At 47.1% G+C, this 18,874-nt stretch overlaps 1 protein-coding gene across 10 annotated transcripts in view; it reads right to left on the bottom strand.

The window, feature by feature from the left end:
• Positions 1-18,874, bottom strand: part of Ampd3 (adenosine monophosphate deaminase 3) — a 126,505-nt gene that overhangs the window by 35,554 nt on the left and 72,077 nt on the right. The window contains exons 2-3 of one of the 10 annotated variants that reach the window (XM_047516168.1): positions 14,089-14,249; positions 3,128-3,353 (exon numbers count right to left, since the gene is read on the bottom strand). In XM_047516168.1, the coding sequence (XP_047372124.1) occupies positions 3,128-3,348 (221 nt within the window). In that variant the 5' untranslated portion in view covers positions 3,349-3,353; positions 14,089-14,249. Of the gene's footprint in view, positions 1-3,127; positions 3,354-3,453; positions 3,475-6,863; positions 6,886-6,923; positions 7,093-11,312; positions 11,621-11,654; positions 11,846-12,025; positions 12,108-12,236; positions 12,261-14,088; positions 14,250-18,874 lie in introns of those variants that run through there. The other 9 variants (XM_047516171.1, XM_047516169.1, XM_047516170.1 and 6 more) reach the window with 9 other exon arrangements.

Here is an 18,874-nt window from a genome sequence, read left to right on the forward strand (position 1 = left end):
GTATCTGGTGATCTGCTACTGGCTCCAGGCCTTTGGGGTCCTTGCAGGATGGCTGCATATCACCAATTGTATTCAGAACATCAAGGAGGGGCCATAGATGGAGAGGCCTCTGGGGAGAAAGTGTCCTCCAGTGAAAATGTTAAAATTGAAAATTCGCATAAAGGCCCCTCCAGTGAGCAGTGAAATTAAAAGACAAACTTGAGCATGCAAACCCCAGGTGACACTGGGATGCCTGACCAGGCTGCCTTTCAGGAAAGAAGTCAATGGGCACAGGCACAGCTATGACCAGCGTCCTTCATGTCACTCAGAAGCCAGCACCTGCATCCTGAGGAGCAGCACCAAGTGTCCACACACCAAGGAGCCAAAGACTCACCCTGCCTGCAGATAGGGCAGTCTCCTGGTTAAGGTGTGACACCTGGAGCTAAAAGACAAGGGTTCTAGCTCCACACTCACTTAACTATGTACAAGCCAATTCAACTTCCCTGAGCCTTACTCTTCTCATCTGTAGCCAGGATACTAAGAATATTCACTCAATAAGCTCAAGATGGGGAAGAAAGAACACACAGATCACACAGCCCAGAAGCTGGCCCAGGGTAAGTCCTAACACAGGCTGCCACTGCTGCCCGTCTGAGCAGCAGGAAGTTAGAGAGTTAACTGTCATTTACAAGGCGTACTATGACCCAGGTATGTCCCAAGGCTTTTGCACATGTTAACTTCCTCATTTCTCACAATGCCACATGAAGGCAGCTACTGTCATCATCCATACTTCATAGAAGAGGAAGAAGCTGGGGCCCAGAGAGGTTTCCTAATTTGCCCAAGGTCACAAAGCATGTGAATAAGTGGCAGAACACAGCAGTCCCCAGTGTGGTAGCAGTGGGGAGGCTGGATGCCTTCCTCTGCCAGACGCGCTCTGCCCACCAATGCAGCTAAGGCAGTGGGTCCTGGAGACAGTGGAGCCAGATACAGTCCTCAAGGGCCTCATATCACATGGGGCAGACAGATACAAACCAAGGAAGGGACACAACAAATTTCTGAAGAGAATTCTGCAGAGGAATTTCTGGAAATCACAGAGCACCATTTGGACTGAGAGAAAGCTTCCGTTTTGCCCTTATCCTGGGCATCCAGAAAAACAGCAGTCTCTTTTTGCAGATGTCGGGCCCAGTGTCACTCTGTAATGGAAACTGGTCTCAGACACTTATTGTTCCTGGTAATAAAAAATGCCAGGACTCCTCCTCCTCTCATTATGAAGGGTCTAAAATGCTCAATTCATCACACACAGAGGATCCTGCAGGCCACTCCGTTCCTGCAGACAGCCCTGTGTTATGCCAGGGCAGCATGGACAAGGGTCTCTACTGTCATTTCCTCCTCTTTCCAGGGAGGAGCATTGCCCTGGCCAGGGACTGCCCACCTCACTTCTTGCCTGAAGAGGGCAAGCACTGATCTCCCAGAAGGCAAGGCTCTGTTCCTGCCTCTACACCACAACTTGTTACTTCTTTCCAAAAACAGTCAAGGAGATGCTAAAATTCTATACTACCAAGAAAGGCAAGGCCTTGCCTTTAAAAATGATGAGGTACCTTGGGAAGGGTCTCAGAAAGGACTCCAAGTTCCACTACACTAGCTGTTGAGGTCTGCAATGTGCTGGGCAGGTGGTGACCCAATAATAGTCTCGCTAGATATTTCTTCCTCAAGGCTTTCTTCTGCTTTAATTTTGCTCTCCCACGTGAGATGAGCCATAAATCATGATGAGGACTTCCCACTGCACTTACCCTGAGATCCAAACCTCTTATCTGAGAGCACAAAGCCAACCTGCTTCCCTTCCAGCAGCAGGGCATGGCCTGTCTCTCAACAGGCCTCCTTGAAGATGTTGGGGCCTCTGCCCTGGCTGACTGACTCTACCTGTGAGGCAGCCACCCAACTCTGCACATAGCTAGATCCTTTGTACCCTTGAAGCATGAGCTAAAGGATCATCTCCTCAGAGCCACCAACCCTGACTACCCAGTCTGAAAAAGCATCTCTCCCTCCCTCTCTCTTCCTCTTTCTCTCTCCCCTTCCCTCCCACCCTCCCTCCTTATTCATCTCCTTTCTATCTCTTATGCTGGTTCTGGGCCTGTTTGTCCTCAGTTGCATTCCTTCTCCTGTTTCCCAGGGGTGTCCACTGGCTTCTGGCCTAGTCAGTACAGCCCCTGGGGGAACCTGGCCTGGAAGGTTCAGGAGGGGCAGAGCCATGTACAGTACCCCTGCCTCCATCCCTGTCTTAGGAGGTAGCTCTCAGGCCTGCTCCTTGGCTCCTGTTCTCTTTGGAAAGGCCACCACCGCTCCAGCCTTCCCAGGATGACCCTACCCTAGGCTCCAGCTGCCACCCCGCCTCCAGTTGTCTCTCTAGCCTAGGGGTGGTGGCTGTCTCTACTGCCTTTCATCTCCAGGCTGTCTCCTTCTCCCCTGTTTGGCTTCTCAGTTCTCTACTACCCATGTAACCAAATCCTTGCACTAAAATCCTATTTCCAATATTCAAATTGTTTGTTTTTCTGATTAGACCCTGACTGACACAGCATCTACCATAACTTGTAATCCTTTTATTAATTTGTTCAGTTAGTTGTTGTCTAGACCCACTGTAGCTTCCATAGGGTAGGGGCTGTATTTTTTTTTTTTGCAGTGTTGGGGATTGAACCCAGGGCCTTGAGCTTGCAAGGCGAGCACTCTACCAACTGAGCTATATCCCCAGCCCCAGGCTGTATCTATACTGTACATCATTCCATCTGCAGTCCCAGCCCAGCACCTGGCAATTAGGGAGCCACCTTAACTAATAATGCAAACAAGAATTGAGGGATGAAAAGATATAAAAATTAGTGTTTCCCAAGAAATCCTCAAGTTTCCAAAAAGAAAAGGGAAATACCATTTGGAAGTAGCGTTTATTTCCACACACAATTTGTTATTAAAACATCAGCAAAGAAAGAGTGGCTTTTTTATCTTGTCAACTAAACAGAGGTACCAAGACAACGTTCAATAAGTGGTGATGTAACTGATCTTATTAAGAAATCAACACAGCCCAGGGACAAGCCAGCTCCCCAGGGTGCCACATCTCAGTACACACAATTCTGTACACATGAATGCCAAGTCCTGGACAAACCTTTTTGCAGTTTCCACAGACTTCTGCTCTGCCAGCTCCTTCTGTAGTTCCCTCTCCTTGGCTTCCTTCTGGCCAATGGGGCAGTCCTCGGGGACAGTGAAGAGGGACAGGGCATCTTTACTGTCCTCTTCTCGTAGGACTTTAGCAAACACCTTCTCAGCCAGGAGCCGGACTTGCTCATCCACTTCAGAGATGTTCAGCTTGGGGAATTGGCGCGGCATCTCGGCTGGCAAAGAAAGAACAAGAGTGTGAGTCTAATGTGTTACTGGATGTTCTGGGTCCCCACTGTTGGGGGCAGAAGGCACTGAAGTGAGGCCCAGCTCCACCTGATCCTTGGGTCAGCTGTCAACTCAGGAATTCCCAGATTAAGCCCAGCAGGCCAAATTTCAAAATCAGCTCCATAAGTAATCAACTGTGAAGTGCATGAAGCCACTCATGTTTCATGGGAAAGCAAACATTCAGACGTCAGAGAGTGAACTGTTCAACTGGATGTTTCCATTTTCCTGACCTTGGGGAATCTGCAGCACATGGCAGGCCTGCCCTCCTGACTTTGCTTCCAAGACCAAGAAGGGCCAGGGGAGAATTCAGAACTTCCCTCTTCCACACTGTGAGATTATTAGGGCTGCAACACTAACCAAAAACTTCACTCCCCCTCTTCCAGGAAGGAAGTACCAAACTCACGGGGTTTCACAATGAGCTTACAGCTCCACGAGATTACAGTAGAGCCCTGGGAAATCCAAAGCTGCATTCTACATTTCATAAAATGGGAACATTAGGGGCAAGGAATCTGTTATCACAGTTCACGGCCTCCCAAACCCTCCAGAATTCTCTAATAAGACACAGCAAATAAAATGAAGGTTTTGAACAGGGACGCTTTACCCAGCTGAAAATCTACTTTCTCATAGAAACTTTCCCCATCCACCTTTCAGATACTGGAAAAGCTCTTCTCATCACTTAGCTTGCTTTCTTTCTTTTTCTTTGCTTTTTTACTTTGCAAACACTTATACAGCACTTAATATGTATACTCTGCCATGCGCTTTGTATTTATTATCTCAGTTAATATTATTCCTAGTTTACAGATGAGACAAAAAAATCAAGACATAGTGTAATCACTCCCAGGGTCACACCTGCCATAAGTTGGGGGAGGTCTGTGCTCTTCTCAGCCTTTCTCTCTTCTGTCCTTGGATCTGAACCCAATCACCCATGTCCTTAACCACTACGCAGTGCTGCTACTCTGTGTTCCTCTGGGTGCAGGGCAGGGATTACTCACACTCCTCACATAGCACACCTTGCGACAGGTGAATTCTGCCAACTTTTCAACAAACCACCTTCTCAAGGAGCAGCTCTGGAAGGGGCATTTCCTGTCCACCTATTACCACTGTTTCTTTAAGGCTGGTTTAAGAAAGAAGTGGTTTTGTTGACAGACAAGTTGAAGGTGAGGCAGTGTCCTACCTGGCAGGAAGAGGAAGCAATTAATTACGAGGAAGGGGGCTCAGTGGGCCATCCCAGGACAGTCATTCTCTGGCTTCACAATTTTCTCATCTGTGAGATTAAGCCATGGGACTAAATGGTCTCTAAGGCCCTCTCAGTTCTAAGTGGCATAATTCTAGGTACCAGAGAGGTTTCCGGTGCCTAGGGAAGCTTGCTGCTCTGGTACTCACCGTGGCATGTGCAGCTAATTCATGACACAGACAGGAGGGAGGAAAGTAGGCTGTAATGGGCAGTTAGAGCTCCGTCTGTGGGCCCCTTAACTCTAAAACCAATTTCCTCTTCCCTCCACACCCAGGGTCATGCCTTTCCCAGGCCTCCCTTGCCCTAAGGGAGTTGGGTGGGAGGGAGCTGGTGAGGAAGAGCCACCACAACATGCAACTCTGCGGGTCTAGGGAACAGACCCAAGACAGCAGAGGCCTGGCCTCTGTAAAGAGGAAAAGGAACCGATTTGACTGTGGAGATTGCTATGTTCTAATGGCAGAGCGAAGGGGAAGCTGGAGGTCATTAGAACAGAGGCTCAGAGAGGAAGGCAACTGGGGTTGGGGCATTGCTGGAACAGCATAAAGAACCAGGCTCAGGAGGCAAAATCAGGCCAGAACAAAGCTGTACCCCCATCACTCCTCAAGTCCAAAGTCCATGGGTGAAGTACAGCATTCCAAATCCTCACATCACTCTTCAGAAGTAGACAGGCCCAATAAAGGGCAGCAAATTTCACAAAGCACCCACATTGTTTGACCAATAATCCTACTTGTAGAAATTCCTCTAAGAAAGAATCTGAAGAAAGGAAAAAGTGGAAAGACAGTTACCTGCACTCTTTACATAAAGAGTTTAAGATGTTCAAATTAAAGCATACACACTTGAAAAGTTATTAAGCTACCAGTATTATAATTATGAGGACAGTGTAACCACATTCTAAAAAATCTTGTGAAATTATAGTAAATGAAAATATTAATGCCTGAAATTGTACCTGTGCTTTTATTACAATGGCATAAAAATGTATCCCCTTATGGACAGGGGCTGCAAGGGAGAGAGAAGTTCAAAATGAGCAGATGACAGGATTGCCTATGTGTGGGGGGTGTCTTATTTTGATAATTAATGCTGTAGTAATGTCACTTTTTAAACAAACACAATAAGAATAGAAAGAAAATGAATAGATTGCAAACCTTATAAGAAGAGGAAAAAACAGTAAAAATAAACCATATTCCTTATTCTAGCAGGTTTTGGCAATCAGAGCCCTCTTCTATCTACTCCACACAGAAAGAGGCCAGTCCACAGGGAGCTAAGTCATTGAGACCCATCTCTGCCCAAGCTACTGCCCTGCATGAAAGCTGCCCACCACCACCCTCCTGCTCACTCCACCCCCACAAACGCACACAGACTGACTCAGACATACCCCAGCAGGCAGTTCAGGAATGAGCATTTGGGAGGGCCCTTTACGTCTAAGAGTTCTTATGCCAGAGTCTGCCATCTTTGTCCCTGAAGCATGTTCAGCCTGCTCAAGTCAATCAAACTTACTTTTCAGGATGCATCTTTCTATAAAAGATCTCCCCCTTTTACTTTAGCTTAAACAGTTTAAATCAAAGTGGGCCCTGTGAGAAGTTGATACCTGTTGCTGGAAAAACAGGGACTGTCATCAAGTACTGGGGAGATGCTGTGTTCCACAGCCCCTACACCCAAGTTCAAGAGGCACATTAGACTCAGGATCAAGGAGTAGTATTTTCCTATGGAAGTCTTTCTATCACAGAGCTCATAGGAACCACTTCAGTGTCTTCAATGACTGGTCCTTAGTATGGACCCACGTACTACATCAGTGGGCCTTGGAGCCTGCCACACATGTGCCATCTCTTGGACGTTCCGGGCAGACAACTCCACCTGCCAACCCTTCCTTACAGAGCTCAAACCCTCTCTCAGACCTTCAGACACCTGCTAGACCAGGCCTGCCAAGGAAAGACCACTCTGCAGATGCCAAGTAGAGTTCAGCTCCAGCTGCCTGATCGTGTCTGGCCTTCAACCATTTGTCAGCTGAAGCCAGCAGGCTTTCGAGGCTTAACTGTTAATTCACCAGCATCAGTCAGCTAGTGATACAGCTTATCTTGTTGTTGCATATGACACCCTCTGATGAGCATAAAGAAATATCCCCAAGTTAGAAAGCTCTAAAATGCCACCAACTTCAACAAACTAATTTTGCATGGCACTAGGGCACCTCCAGAAAAGCAGCACAGTGACCCTGAAATCCCCTCCTTACACAAATAATGCTGTTTCCTGCTCTTGCCAGATGTTCCCTGAGAGAATCCATGACACAGACCTGAGCCTGGAGCTGGAGTCTCCATGACTGATCCTGAGGATGCCACACAGGCGACGAGACGTACTCAGGCCAGGTGGTATGTGCTGGTGCTGCCCGAGAGGCTGCGCTGAGTCAGTGTAAGAGCAGCTAGCTGGGTCCTGCCTGCCGCGGCTGGGGTGGGAGGTCTCTGCTTTGCATATCTGTGAGCAGGAAAAGTCTCGGCTGGAAATTCTCCCGTGAATACAAAATGCGAGTGGAAAATTTCCAGAGCCCTAAAGGCCCCAGGTAATGCCGGTTATCCAAGGCTGTAGTGTGAATGTGGTATCCTGGCGCCGCTCCCAGCCCTCACCAGAAGAAACTAAAGCAGACACTACCCCAACACAGCAGCACATTCAGCGATCCTGAGCGACCACAGAAGATAAGCCCCCACCTCTCTCTAACGCCCAGATCCTCCTGAGAGCCGAGCAGCATTGAGACTCCATCACCAGTGCTGCTTCCGTTTTGAAACCCAGTTCAGGCCTGACCTGGCAAAAGGCCCTTCTCCCCAAGGGGTTTCTTCTATGGCACAGACTGCCCTGTCTTCTTTCAGAAGATACCAGCAAAGCAACCCTTCTGAGAGTACCCAGGACTGAAGCAGGAACCCAGAGCCCAACTGCCACTTCCATCTCCTCCCTCCCTTCCTCCACTAAAAGAGGAAAGGACCATGAACTGTTTCCTCTTTTCCCAGGAAAGGAGTCTCAGGGAGAGGGGAAGGCCTCAGTGCAGAGGCAGAGAGAAGGGTCAGTGGGGACGTGTGGTGGGGGGAGTTGGCAAGCTGAAAGAAACCACACATCACAGACGACAGGCCAGCCTGACAAGCTCCACCAGACACACACTCACACAAGCAAGAAGATGCCCACCTGGCCCACCTGAGCCCACACCTTGCATCCTCCCCTCCTTACTGCCACTCATGTGGGCTCCAGCTCTGAGCAGCCTCCCGAGCTGGCTGGACTCTGTCACTCTCCTGGAGTGGAGCCCACCTCAAGTGACCCACAGAAGCCAAGCAGGATGGATTAAAACAGCGTCACAGGCACAAAGCTCTGTATCCTTTCATCTGCCTTTTAGGAGAATGGGGAGGCTCAGAGGAGCTGCATGGCCTTCCAGTGACTTCGACAAATTGTGTGGGTCTGGGAAATAACCATGAGCAAAATGGCTATTTCTGTGGTGCTGTTGAAATCCTGGCGAGAAGAGCCCAGAAAGAATGGGTCAGCTGTTTACCAAGAGGTTAGATGTAGCCCTGACTTGGGCCTGAGTCACCTCCTCATGTCCAATCGAGATGTTGTGCCTTGCTGAGCCCACATCATGACTCCTGTGAGCACAGAGCAGGATTACAGGGTTGACACATGATCCTCAGGCTGCTGCTGGGCTTTGGCTACCCAGAGATTATGATCCACCTGTCCTCACAGCTGTTTCATAAACAGTACAATCAGCAGGCTACAAGCATTCTAGAAGGAGGGTAATATTTATTCATTAAATAATTAAACGGGCTTACAGCATGAGAAAAAAAAATATCCAAGCCCTCAGTATTGTTCTGCCAGAAGGGAGGATACAAAGGATTTCTTCTGCTGGTGTTTTGGGGAAAGGAAAGATCAGGTGGAGAGTGTGATGGGAGCATCCTAACCCATGGGTCTGAGTCCAATGCATTCAGGTCATTTTTTTCTGCGTCTTCAATGTGATCCTAGCTAGCCTTAGTCTAAATAAAGTACAGTCTGTGGAACCTAAAAGGACAGAAGACCTGGAAAATACTGCATTTCACGGTTCCATGTGAGAATTCACGCATTATTTCTACTAGCGATTCAACCTGCCGGGTCCAGACAGAGTCAGGCAGCAGTCCCACTCAGATAACACTGGGTAGAGCAATGGCCAAGGTCCTGCTGGAGCTAAAAGGATGGAACACTCTCTAGAACAGGAGCCATTTAGGAGCAAACTACAGCTCTGTCTCAGGAGGGCAAGCTCTGCTCAGGACCTCATGATTCCACCGAGAGCTTAACACATTGCTGTTCCCTGAGGCCCAGATGTCTCCCTAGACTAAACAGCACTGGTCCCAAGCCCAAAACCTTACTTCCCTGTTCAATAGACAATAGGTCAACATTTAATAACCAGACTCAGGGCCTGTATCTCCTGTGCAGGAAACCAGGCTACATTCACTTACATGCCCCTAAAAGACCATAAAGGCTGGAATTAAATCATGTCTTATTGGGACAGGGAGGCACAGGCTTGCCTAGAGGGGTCCATTTTCCTTTTCTTTCCCGAGATGCACATGACTTAACACAAGGAGCTGGCAAAGTGGCTTTATCTGCTCAATATCAACTTCACAAGAAATCTTGCCTGTCTCATTCATGATTATATCCTTATGCCTGGAACATGACAGGCACGTGATACATATTTGTTGAATAAGCAATTGTATAAAACACAAATGAATGAATGAGCCTTGTATAGGAATCTACCTAGATCAGTACAGTGAAGTAGCTAATAACATGGATTCAAGGTAATCTCCTGGGTTTGAATCTGAATCCTATTCCGCCACTGAGTTGCATGACTTTGGGCAAGTGATTATAAACTTTCTGTGCCTCAATTTTATGCCCTGTAAAAGGAGAATGATAAAAATATCAGCCTCATGGGTTGCCATGACAAATTAATTAGCATATGTAAAGTGCTTAGACTAGTACCTGGCTTAGAATATGGGCTTTGTAAGCATTATCTGTCAACATCATTATCTTCACCATTTTATCAGATAAGATTCCAACTGGGAAAATAAACATGAAGTTTCATCTAGACACTGAATCCTTTCATTTAGTGTTACTTATCAAGAACGATTATGGGCCTGGTACTGTCCCAAGTTCCTACCTGGGTGCAGGAAGAAGGAAGCCATATTTAAATGTGAAGGCAGGTTAGAAGGAGGAACAGCCTTCCCCTCTATGAATACTACTTCTTGGTAACTGTGCACACCTAGGACTCCAACCATGAATCCCCCCTCCTATGCCCTAATCAGTTCCTCTTCACCATTAGAGACAGTTACCATTGTCTCTTGTCCTGGATATGCAATCATGATGTGGACGCACTAAGAATTAATCTTCTCAGTGCAAGAACCAGGAAAGTCAATTAGCACCTTATGGAGAGAAAATGTATCTCACTGATTAACCCTAAAACTACATTTATCTGACCATGACATTATGAAGATCTGAGACTGATGTTAAGACCACCCCAAAGAGTGATCCATCAAGTGTAAGGGCAAGAAAAACAAATCTCATATCTCAAAGAACTTCTTGTCATAAGCAAGAGTTGCTCAACCCTTATCCAGGATCGAGTGACTAAGGCTGGGCTAAGAATGGGACTAAAAGTTCAGAGAGTCTCCCAGCAACCCATCCACACAAGAACCATTATTCCAGAACGGGTAGTGCCCTACCATCATCTTCAGAGCAAGTGAGGCCCCTCAGAGTTGCAGCCAGAGTTGCAGCCAGGACAGACCAACTACCCCAAACCTTCTGTCAACACTCAGAGAAGTAGGAGCTGACAGAAGCTCTGTCTGGCTCAGTGGCTCCACTACCACTCAGCATGGATGCTTCACAGCCAGAAGAAGAATTTCTCCTCTGCAGGTTCCAGCAGCAGTCAGCTTTTCCCTGAAGATGGCCAAACATTGGTCACTCCCTCCAGGGGAATAGCCAACAAGGGCTCAGGGCCATGCTGAAATCCCTCCTAATGCTGCTTTCATCCTGCTCCTTTGCTTATTTGTCACCAAAAAAGCTTCCAGCCACGAACAGTTCAGGGACATGACAGTTAGCAAGCCTCTCCTACTCCAGGGCCTCTCATAACTCACATCAGAGGCCACTGCCAGCCTAGACCAGCCATTAGCAGCTCTGCTGGCAAAACAGCTACCAGGAAGTTCAAGGGCAGAAAGCAGAGTAAGAGAAAACAAGGTTGCACATCTCCCTCCTTTGCCTCCAGAAAGACAGAGGCAAGGATGAAACGACTCATCCTGTCCATTTCCTGCCGCTAGGGAGAAGTCCACCTCAGTTGCCCACATCCAGCAGATCTCAAGCACCTAGAAACTTGTCCAGACGCTTAAGTGGCGTTGTGTCCCAGGGCCTTTAATTTCCCTAAATCTTGAGAATCCAATTTAGGCCTCCAGGAAACGGGCATGCTGCCAGCTCACCTGGGGCCCCTGAAGCCCAGGCCACCTCCAGGACAGAGGGGGAGCACAGGCAAGGTTAGGGTAGGGGATGAGCGCAGGGGTCCACGCTGCCACCTCTGTGGGCTGGAATGCCCTGTACCTGAGGTCTGGACTCTGGAGCAGTCAGGATTCCCGCCCTAGACTGCAGGGGCCACAGGGCGCTGGCCCAAGGTCAGCAGTGCAGCATCGCGCGCACTCACCAGGTTCGGAGGACAGGGCCATGCCGCGGGCGCGAGAGGAGCGGCTGCAGGGCTGGAGCGCAGGTGACGCGCTAGGCAGGGCACAAGGCTACGCCGCGGAACCGGGCTGCAAAGCGCTGAAGCCCTCCAGGGCCGGGGGCGGCCGGGCCAGGCCGCGCTCCGGCCGGCGCTCCGCAAGAGCCCGCAGCGCGCCTGTGGCAGGGGTGGGGGCCGAGCTCCACGAAGGTGCTGCGCCACAGAGCCCCGCTCCAAAGCCCCCGGGGCTGGCGCAGCGGGAGGAGCTAGGGCCGCCTCCGCAGGGAAGGAGCCGGCGAGCGGCGCGCCGCCCCAGTCGTGCCCTACCTGGGCGCTGAGCGGAGAAGAAGCGAGAAGCCGGGAGCAGAGGGGCGCAGGTCCGGCCGCCGCCGCCCGCCAATTACGCCTGCCCGCGGCTACCTGAAGCTCCCGGCCGCGCTGCCAGCAGGAAACTTGAGAGTGCCAGGGGCGCGGCAGCCGCCCAGTCCCTCGGCCGGAAGCGCGCCCGGCGCCGCCTGGGCTCTGCTGGGCCATCGCCGCAGCCCCGGGTCAGAGCCAGCCAAGATCCCCTCCTCGCCTCCGCTGCCACCCAACGCCGCTCAGTTCGGCGATCGGGTTTGCCTGACATTCTCCCCTCCCCGCAGAACTTTTGCCAAGGCGAGATTGGAGGGGTCTCTGCCCCCATACAGGTGACTTACTCCCTGTAGCTGAACCGACCCTCAAGCATCCGTTCTCTCCCAGGTGTCCGTCTGGTCACTTGTTTCACCTTCCCGCCCTCCCACACTCGGACACTTGCTCTCCAACTCTGCTGCCCGGCTTCTCTGCCTGGCTTCTACCCCGCCCCTCAAAGTCCGGAATGACCTCCTCGCTGCCAAAGCCAGTAGGTGCCTCACAGCCTTCCTTGCTCACCTCTTCCCAGGACTTGTGCCTGCTGACCACGCCCTCCTTCCTGGAACGTTTGGAAAACTCGCCCTCCAAAGTTAGCACCCGCTGACACTCCTCCCCACCCCGCCCCCACCCCCAGTACACACACACAAGCACACAAGCACATACCTGGGGGCCTGTGGCCTCTAGGCCTCCATGGCCTGGTTCTTCTTGCGGTGCTCCCTGGGGTCCCACTGTGTCAGTCCCCTCGCTCACTCCACAGGCCCGTTCTTGGGGATCCCTGCCACTCCCATGGTTTTAACTACCTCCTGTCTGGTAGCGATTCTTGAACACCATCTTTAGTTAAGAATGCTCCAGAGCTGCTTCCTGGGAAGATCTCCACTTGCAGTTCCTACGCCCATGGAAATTGGCCATACCCAAACCCCTAATTGCCTCCCAGGAAAGAACCTGCTCCTGTGTTTCCAGTCTTAACGAATAAGACCCCCCACGTACCCAATCCCCTAGGCCACATTTGAGAGGCACCCTCCAGTCAGTGTCCCTTTCACCAAATTAGTCACCAAGGGGAAAAAGAAGCTATTCATTAATGAGTACCCCCATATATCCTCATGTGTGCCAACTGCTTTCACATAATTGCCTCATTTAAGCACCGAGTTTTATTCCTTCTACCTCACAAACTGATATTTATAATTTTTTATTTATAAAGTACATACACTGAGATTATGCTAATATATATTATGAAGCACATTGGAAAATGTTAAAGGATGTGTTAAAGATAAAACAATAATTTTAAATTATTTTATTTTTAACAAGTGATACAATATGCCTTTTTCCTTTCACTTTTAAGTTGTTTGCAAACATCTATTTAGAGAGAGTTACATAATTAAAAATGACTTTAATAAATATTAGTTTAATATTTTATGAGTCTAAAAAGTATGCTTTTAAGTTCAGTTAATGTCAAAACTGGATTCTAGTAGCTTTTATTGTTTTGTTTTGTTTTGTTTTGTTTTTGAGGGGTGGTGGGTTTTTTTGTTTGTTTGTTTGTTTAAGATGTCCCAGCCAGGCACAATTGTGCATGTCTATGATCCCAGCTACTAGGGAGGTTGAGGCAAAAGAATGTAAATTCAAGACCACACAGGCAACTTAGTGAGACTTTGTCTCAAAACAAAAAAGAAAAGAGCTGGGAGTATAGATAAGTGATAGAGGACCCCTGGGTTCAATCCCCATTACCACTGGGGGGCGGGGTGTATCCCATAAAGATTTAAAAAATAAAAAAACTCAACGTTTGCATCTACTAAATCATAAGTCACTAGAATGCTATCTACTGATTTTACAAATGTAAAATTCCATAGGAAATATTTTTTTGTTCATGAGGTCAATATTCTCAATGAGATTTTCATTGTTTTTTCTTGCAAATAATTTGAAAAAATAGGATGTTTAAAACTGTGGATTGTGCATTTGCAAGATTATAAAATGAATTTAATAGTATGCTTCTAAACTCTGCAGACTATGACCATTTTGACATTAAAATCACATGATAATCTAGGAACAATAATGTACACCTGTAATCCCAAAACTCAGGTGACTGAAGCAGGAGGATCACAAGTTCAAAGTCAACCTCAGCAACTCAGAGAGGCCGTAAGCAGCTTAGTGAGTCCCTGTCTCAAAATTTTAAAAAAAAATTTAAATAGGGATGTAGCTCAGTGAGAAAGTGCCTCTGGGTTCAATCCCAAAAGATAACAAGTAACAAAAGATAAAAATCAATCAATCAATCACATGAAAATGGGAACAGTCCAAATGTCACTTTTCAAAGTACTTTCCCCACAATGTGATTATTTTTAAAGCATAATTATTTTTTATTTCATTGTTAAAATATTACCTGAAACGTCACAGTGGGGGCAGAGGGAGGGAGAGAAGTCTGTTCTCTGCTGGGTAGCACACTTGGAACAGCCAGCAGAGCAGAGGACCACACATTGGGAGCCGCTGTCCTTTTGTCAAAGAAAATTCATCTTTAAATTCCACAACTTCCAGTTCTTTGCCCTGAAAGAATCAGTATATCTTTGACTCATAGAAAAGATTTTGTCTTATTCTACATTTCATTTTAAGGTATTATAAGGACTTAGTGTTTGTTTTGTTTTGATGTAAACCACATTATTGACATCCTCTAGCAGTTTCTGCTCTTCCAGCTTCAACTTCATTTTTGCTACTTATAGACAAATGAGGGGATTAATGAATTTCACATGTCTCAGTTTTGTATTCCAGACAGGTAGCTAGTACATCAGAGGTTATTCTCATATATAAAAATCACAGCATAATTTACTATATGTTATCCACTGTTAAAATAAAAGATCTTTATTTTTTAAATATTTTTTAATTGTTGATGGACCTTTATCTTATTTATTTATTTGTATGTGGTGCTGAGAATTGAACCCAGTGCTTCACACATGCTAGGCAAGTGCTCTACCACTGAGCCACAACCCCAACCCCAAAAATCTTTATTTTAGTAGATCACAAAAGTATTAAGTATTTTGTCATAGATGTTTTCATCATAAAGTGTAGCAAAGACTTATGATGAAACATGTTAGCAACCTGCACCCAACCCTATAGCCAACCTCCTCAACACCATGTGTTCCAAATCCTTTTCTTCAGATCTTCAACAATGTTTCCTGTATGTCTTTCTTTTTCTTTTTCTTTTTTTCTTTTTTCTTTTTCTTGGTATTAGCAATTGAACCCAGGGGCGTTTAACTACTGAGCCACATCCCCAGCCCTTTTGAGACAGGGTCTAGCTAAGTTGCTTAGGACCTCGCTAAGTTGCTGAGGCTGGTTTTGAACTCAGGATCCTCCTGCCTCAGCCTCCCTAGCTGCTGGCATTACAGGCGTGTGCCACCACACCCAGCTTCTGTGCATCTCTCAATAGCATGCAAATTTATATGTTACCATCTCTTCTCTGTACTAATTCAGTCTCTTAAGCCATGGAAAATAGAAGAGCTGTTTTTTTTCACAATGATATTGACTGACATTTTGCCTCCTGATGTTAACTAAGAAGTTTCAAAAGAGAGTTCTGAACATTTTTATTATATTTAGTAATGCTTCACCAAAGTATACAACTAAATATTGCATGACTTGGAATATCCCTGAAAAAAATTTGTTGAGGTTCATTTCCATGCTCTGGGTTTATAGAATTTACACATCTTGCTGATCATGATGGCTTATTTATATTATTATTAATTAATAACTTAAGGTCCAATGTACAGTCATGTAAATCCATATTTCGAGTAGTCTTTTTTATAGATTTGAACATCTTGGTTGACTCCATTGTCAGAGCTGACTATATCATCATAAAGGATCTCATGCTAGTAGTAGGAAATTTTCAGCTCAGTCATTTATTTATTTAGTTAGTTAGTTTGCTTTTGCTTGTACTATTCATTTTATTTTCAATTAATTGGTGGTTTTCTTGCAGGAATTCTTTCCCATCACTTGTCCTTTTTATGAGAACAGTTTAGATAAAATCAGAAAATATAATCTGTCTATCCACTGCCTGGATGGAAGTAATTTGTAAGACATGCTACACTTGAAAGCAACTGGACCAGTAAGGGGTCTGCAGTCCCCTCCTTCACCCCCTGCTTTGTAGAACCTCCCCTCTTCCCTGCCAATACACGACACAGACACCTGGCACATGGACTGAGTAAGGGTGCCTATATTGATCTATGTAGTAAATATTGGTGAAGCAGATTTTTAGCACCAAAAAGAAAAAAATAGAAGCTTTCAAAATTTTTCTTTTATATTCCAATTGATCATTCTGCACATCCCACTTTGAAGACCACTGATCTAATCCATCCCTTCCACTATCTCAGTTCAATGTGAACACCATCTAACACTAGTCTCTGCCAACACAACCAGCCCTCCCCTGGCCCCCAGCAGCAGTACCACCACTGGTCTTTCTTCACCCTTCTTCCACCAAGAGCAGACATCCTTTGGGATCTTACTCCTGTCCTCTGATCTACCTGGTGTTCCCCCATTGAAAACTTGGAACACCATGGAGAGCACCTGGGGCCAGACCTGTGGCCTGGAACAGCACTCAGACCCCTGGCAGGGTTTATTAAAGCACTTTTGGAAGCTAAGAACTATTTGCTCCTCCCACCGTGATGGTCCCACGATGTGCACACATGGTCAAGGCGGGTGTGACGCCCTCCCAATACCCAATTCTCTACCTCCTTTGATAGCTCCCTGAGCTGCCCTCCCCAACCCCCGCCCCACTGCTGGCGGGAGGCAAAAGGGAGGGCTCTGCTTCTGAGAGAGCTTTAGCAACGTCTCTTCAAATACGGCCAGCTTTCAACCCAGAGTGCCCTGAGGACTGCTGCTAATTGAGTGGACAGAAATCACGGCATATGGTCAGACAACAGAGCAGAAACAGGACATCAGGAGTACAGGATGGCTGAAAGAAGAGAACCCAGGACAGTCGTCCTGGCTCCAGGCACAGGAGGCATGCAGTCCGCCCTGATGCTCTAGCCTAATGGGAATGCAAGCCTTCCCCACACCCTCCAGGTCAAAGCGCATCCCCCACCCCCACCCCAGGACTTTAATGCCACATAGTCAATTACATCTAAGCAAGCAAGCCAAAGTCTGATTGACAGTGGCCACAGTGGTCCCCTTACTAGTAAGAGCTGGTTCCTTCTTTCTGAAAATGGGGATCTGAAAGGGAGAGAATCAAACCTCTCTTTCTTCTAGTATGGGAGATAGCTAGATCCAAATCACAGTGTACATAGTCACAGGATTTCGACAGAAAGTTCAGGGAAGGCATCCTGGGGACCAGATGTAGGCCAGGAAGGGGAAAAGAAGAGAACTCAGCAGAAGGACTGGGTTGGGTCTCCCTTGGGCGGCAGAGGTCCTTCCACTAAGTATCCTCACTTCTCTCTGAACTGGAGTGAAGAAGGGTTAATGAGAGGGGATCTGAGACTTGAGGTCTCAAATGCCTAAGTCTGAGCCTGGTGGGGGAGATGTTTATCAGGTCATGCCTTTCTGCTGAGAGGGCCATGGTTTCTCAATTAAATTGAAGTCTGGGTCAATCCTGGTATCACACATCTGTGATCCCAGTGACTTGGGAGACTGAGGCAGCAGTATCTAAAGTTTGAGTCCAGTCTTGGCAACTTAGTAAGATTCCCCCCACAAAAAATAAAAAGGGCTCAAATAATAAGGCAAGAAATGAAGGGGATTGAAGCAGATGATTAGGGGAGTGCCAGCAAAGGGTTAAGTGTACAAGGCTGTTCCAGGCTGATTCCCACCTATGAAAATTTAATTGCAGTCTCACCAGAACAGATGCTTGTTGTCACCTAAGGTGGTTTTGTATAGAGTCCTGGAAGGATGGCAGAACCAACAGGCCATTCTCAGATGGGAAAGGGGACTGCTAATTTCCAGACTTCAGGTTTTTTTCAGTACCAGGGATTGAACTGTGGGGGTTCTACCTCTGAGGTATACAAAATCTGAAATGCAGGTTTCTAATTCTAATGTAGCCCTCTAGAGTTTTTGGTAGCAGGGAAAGGGAAGCAAGAAGAGCAGAGCTCAGGCAAGACCTCTCTCCTAGACATATGGTCACCTCAGGGCCCCACCAGCACCACCAGTATACACACACACACACACACACACACACACACACACAACATGACCCTTAGGTCACTTTCATTCCCAAGATTCCCCCCTGGCTATAATCTCTAGCATTTCTAGTCCCTGGCCATCCTCTTCCCTATTCCTGATTCAGAACTGCCCACCCAACCATTCAGTGAGAAATAGAGTTCAAGGCTGAACCAGGAGCAACAGTAGGTAGCTATCCAATCACAATATTTGTATCCCAGTTGAGTGGCAGGCCTCTGAAGGCTGGCCTCCATCAGTCCTTCACAGCACCCTGATCACCCGATACGTCCACAGCTCTGTGAATTCTGCCAGGGGTATCTGAAGAGAGGAAGAGAGAACCAGCTTCACACCATCAGAGAGAAGCATAGGGTTCTTTTTAAGTACCTGAACTCCTATTCTTTAAGAATGAACCTAACTATGATCTCACTGGTGATATAACACCTCTGGGTGGGGGAAGAAGACTCTGCTTAAGAATTGGATGCGGAAAATCAAAAAGTGGTGATGATTGGGCATGGTGGTGCACACTGGCAAGTCCCAGCTCCTCAGGAGGCTAGGGCAGGAGGATCACAAGTTCAGGACCTAACAACTTAGCAAGACTCTGTCCCAAAATAAAATAAAAAGGGCTGGGGATGTAGTTCAGTGGCAGAGTGCTTGCCTAGCATGTTTGAGGCCCTGAATTTAATTCCCAGTACTGAAAAAAGATTGCAATAATTTTACAACATTATGAAGGCAATTAATGCCACTGAATTGTAATTTAATATGTTTAAAATGGCAAAATATAATTAGATATTATTTTTCTATAATAAAAACTAAAAATTTTTGAGAAGCAAAAATTTTTAAATGTTATTTCAGAACTCCACAACTTCTTTGCATCATTACACAAACAGGGCAGGCCACCCACAACCATTCAGGCAAAGTGGCGAACAGCTGCTCTCAGGGACAGAGCAGGAAGAATCTTGTTCCATGCTGGCTGGGACCAGGCCCAGGAGAGCAGAGAGGAGCCCCAAGGATATAAGCACATAACAAGGAATGAAGAC

The sequence above is a fragment of the Sciurus carolinensis genome, chromosome 11 (assembly GCF_902686445.1).
Source record: "Sciurus carolinensis chromosome 11, mSciCar1.2, whole genome shotgun sequence".
NCBI classification, from domain to species: domain Eukaryota; kingdom Metazoa; phylum Chordata; class Mammalia; order Rodentia; family Sciuridae; genus Sciurus; species Sciurus carolinensis.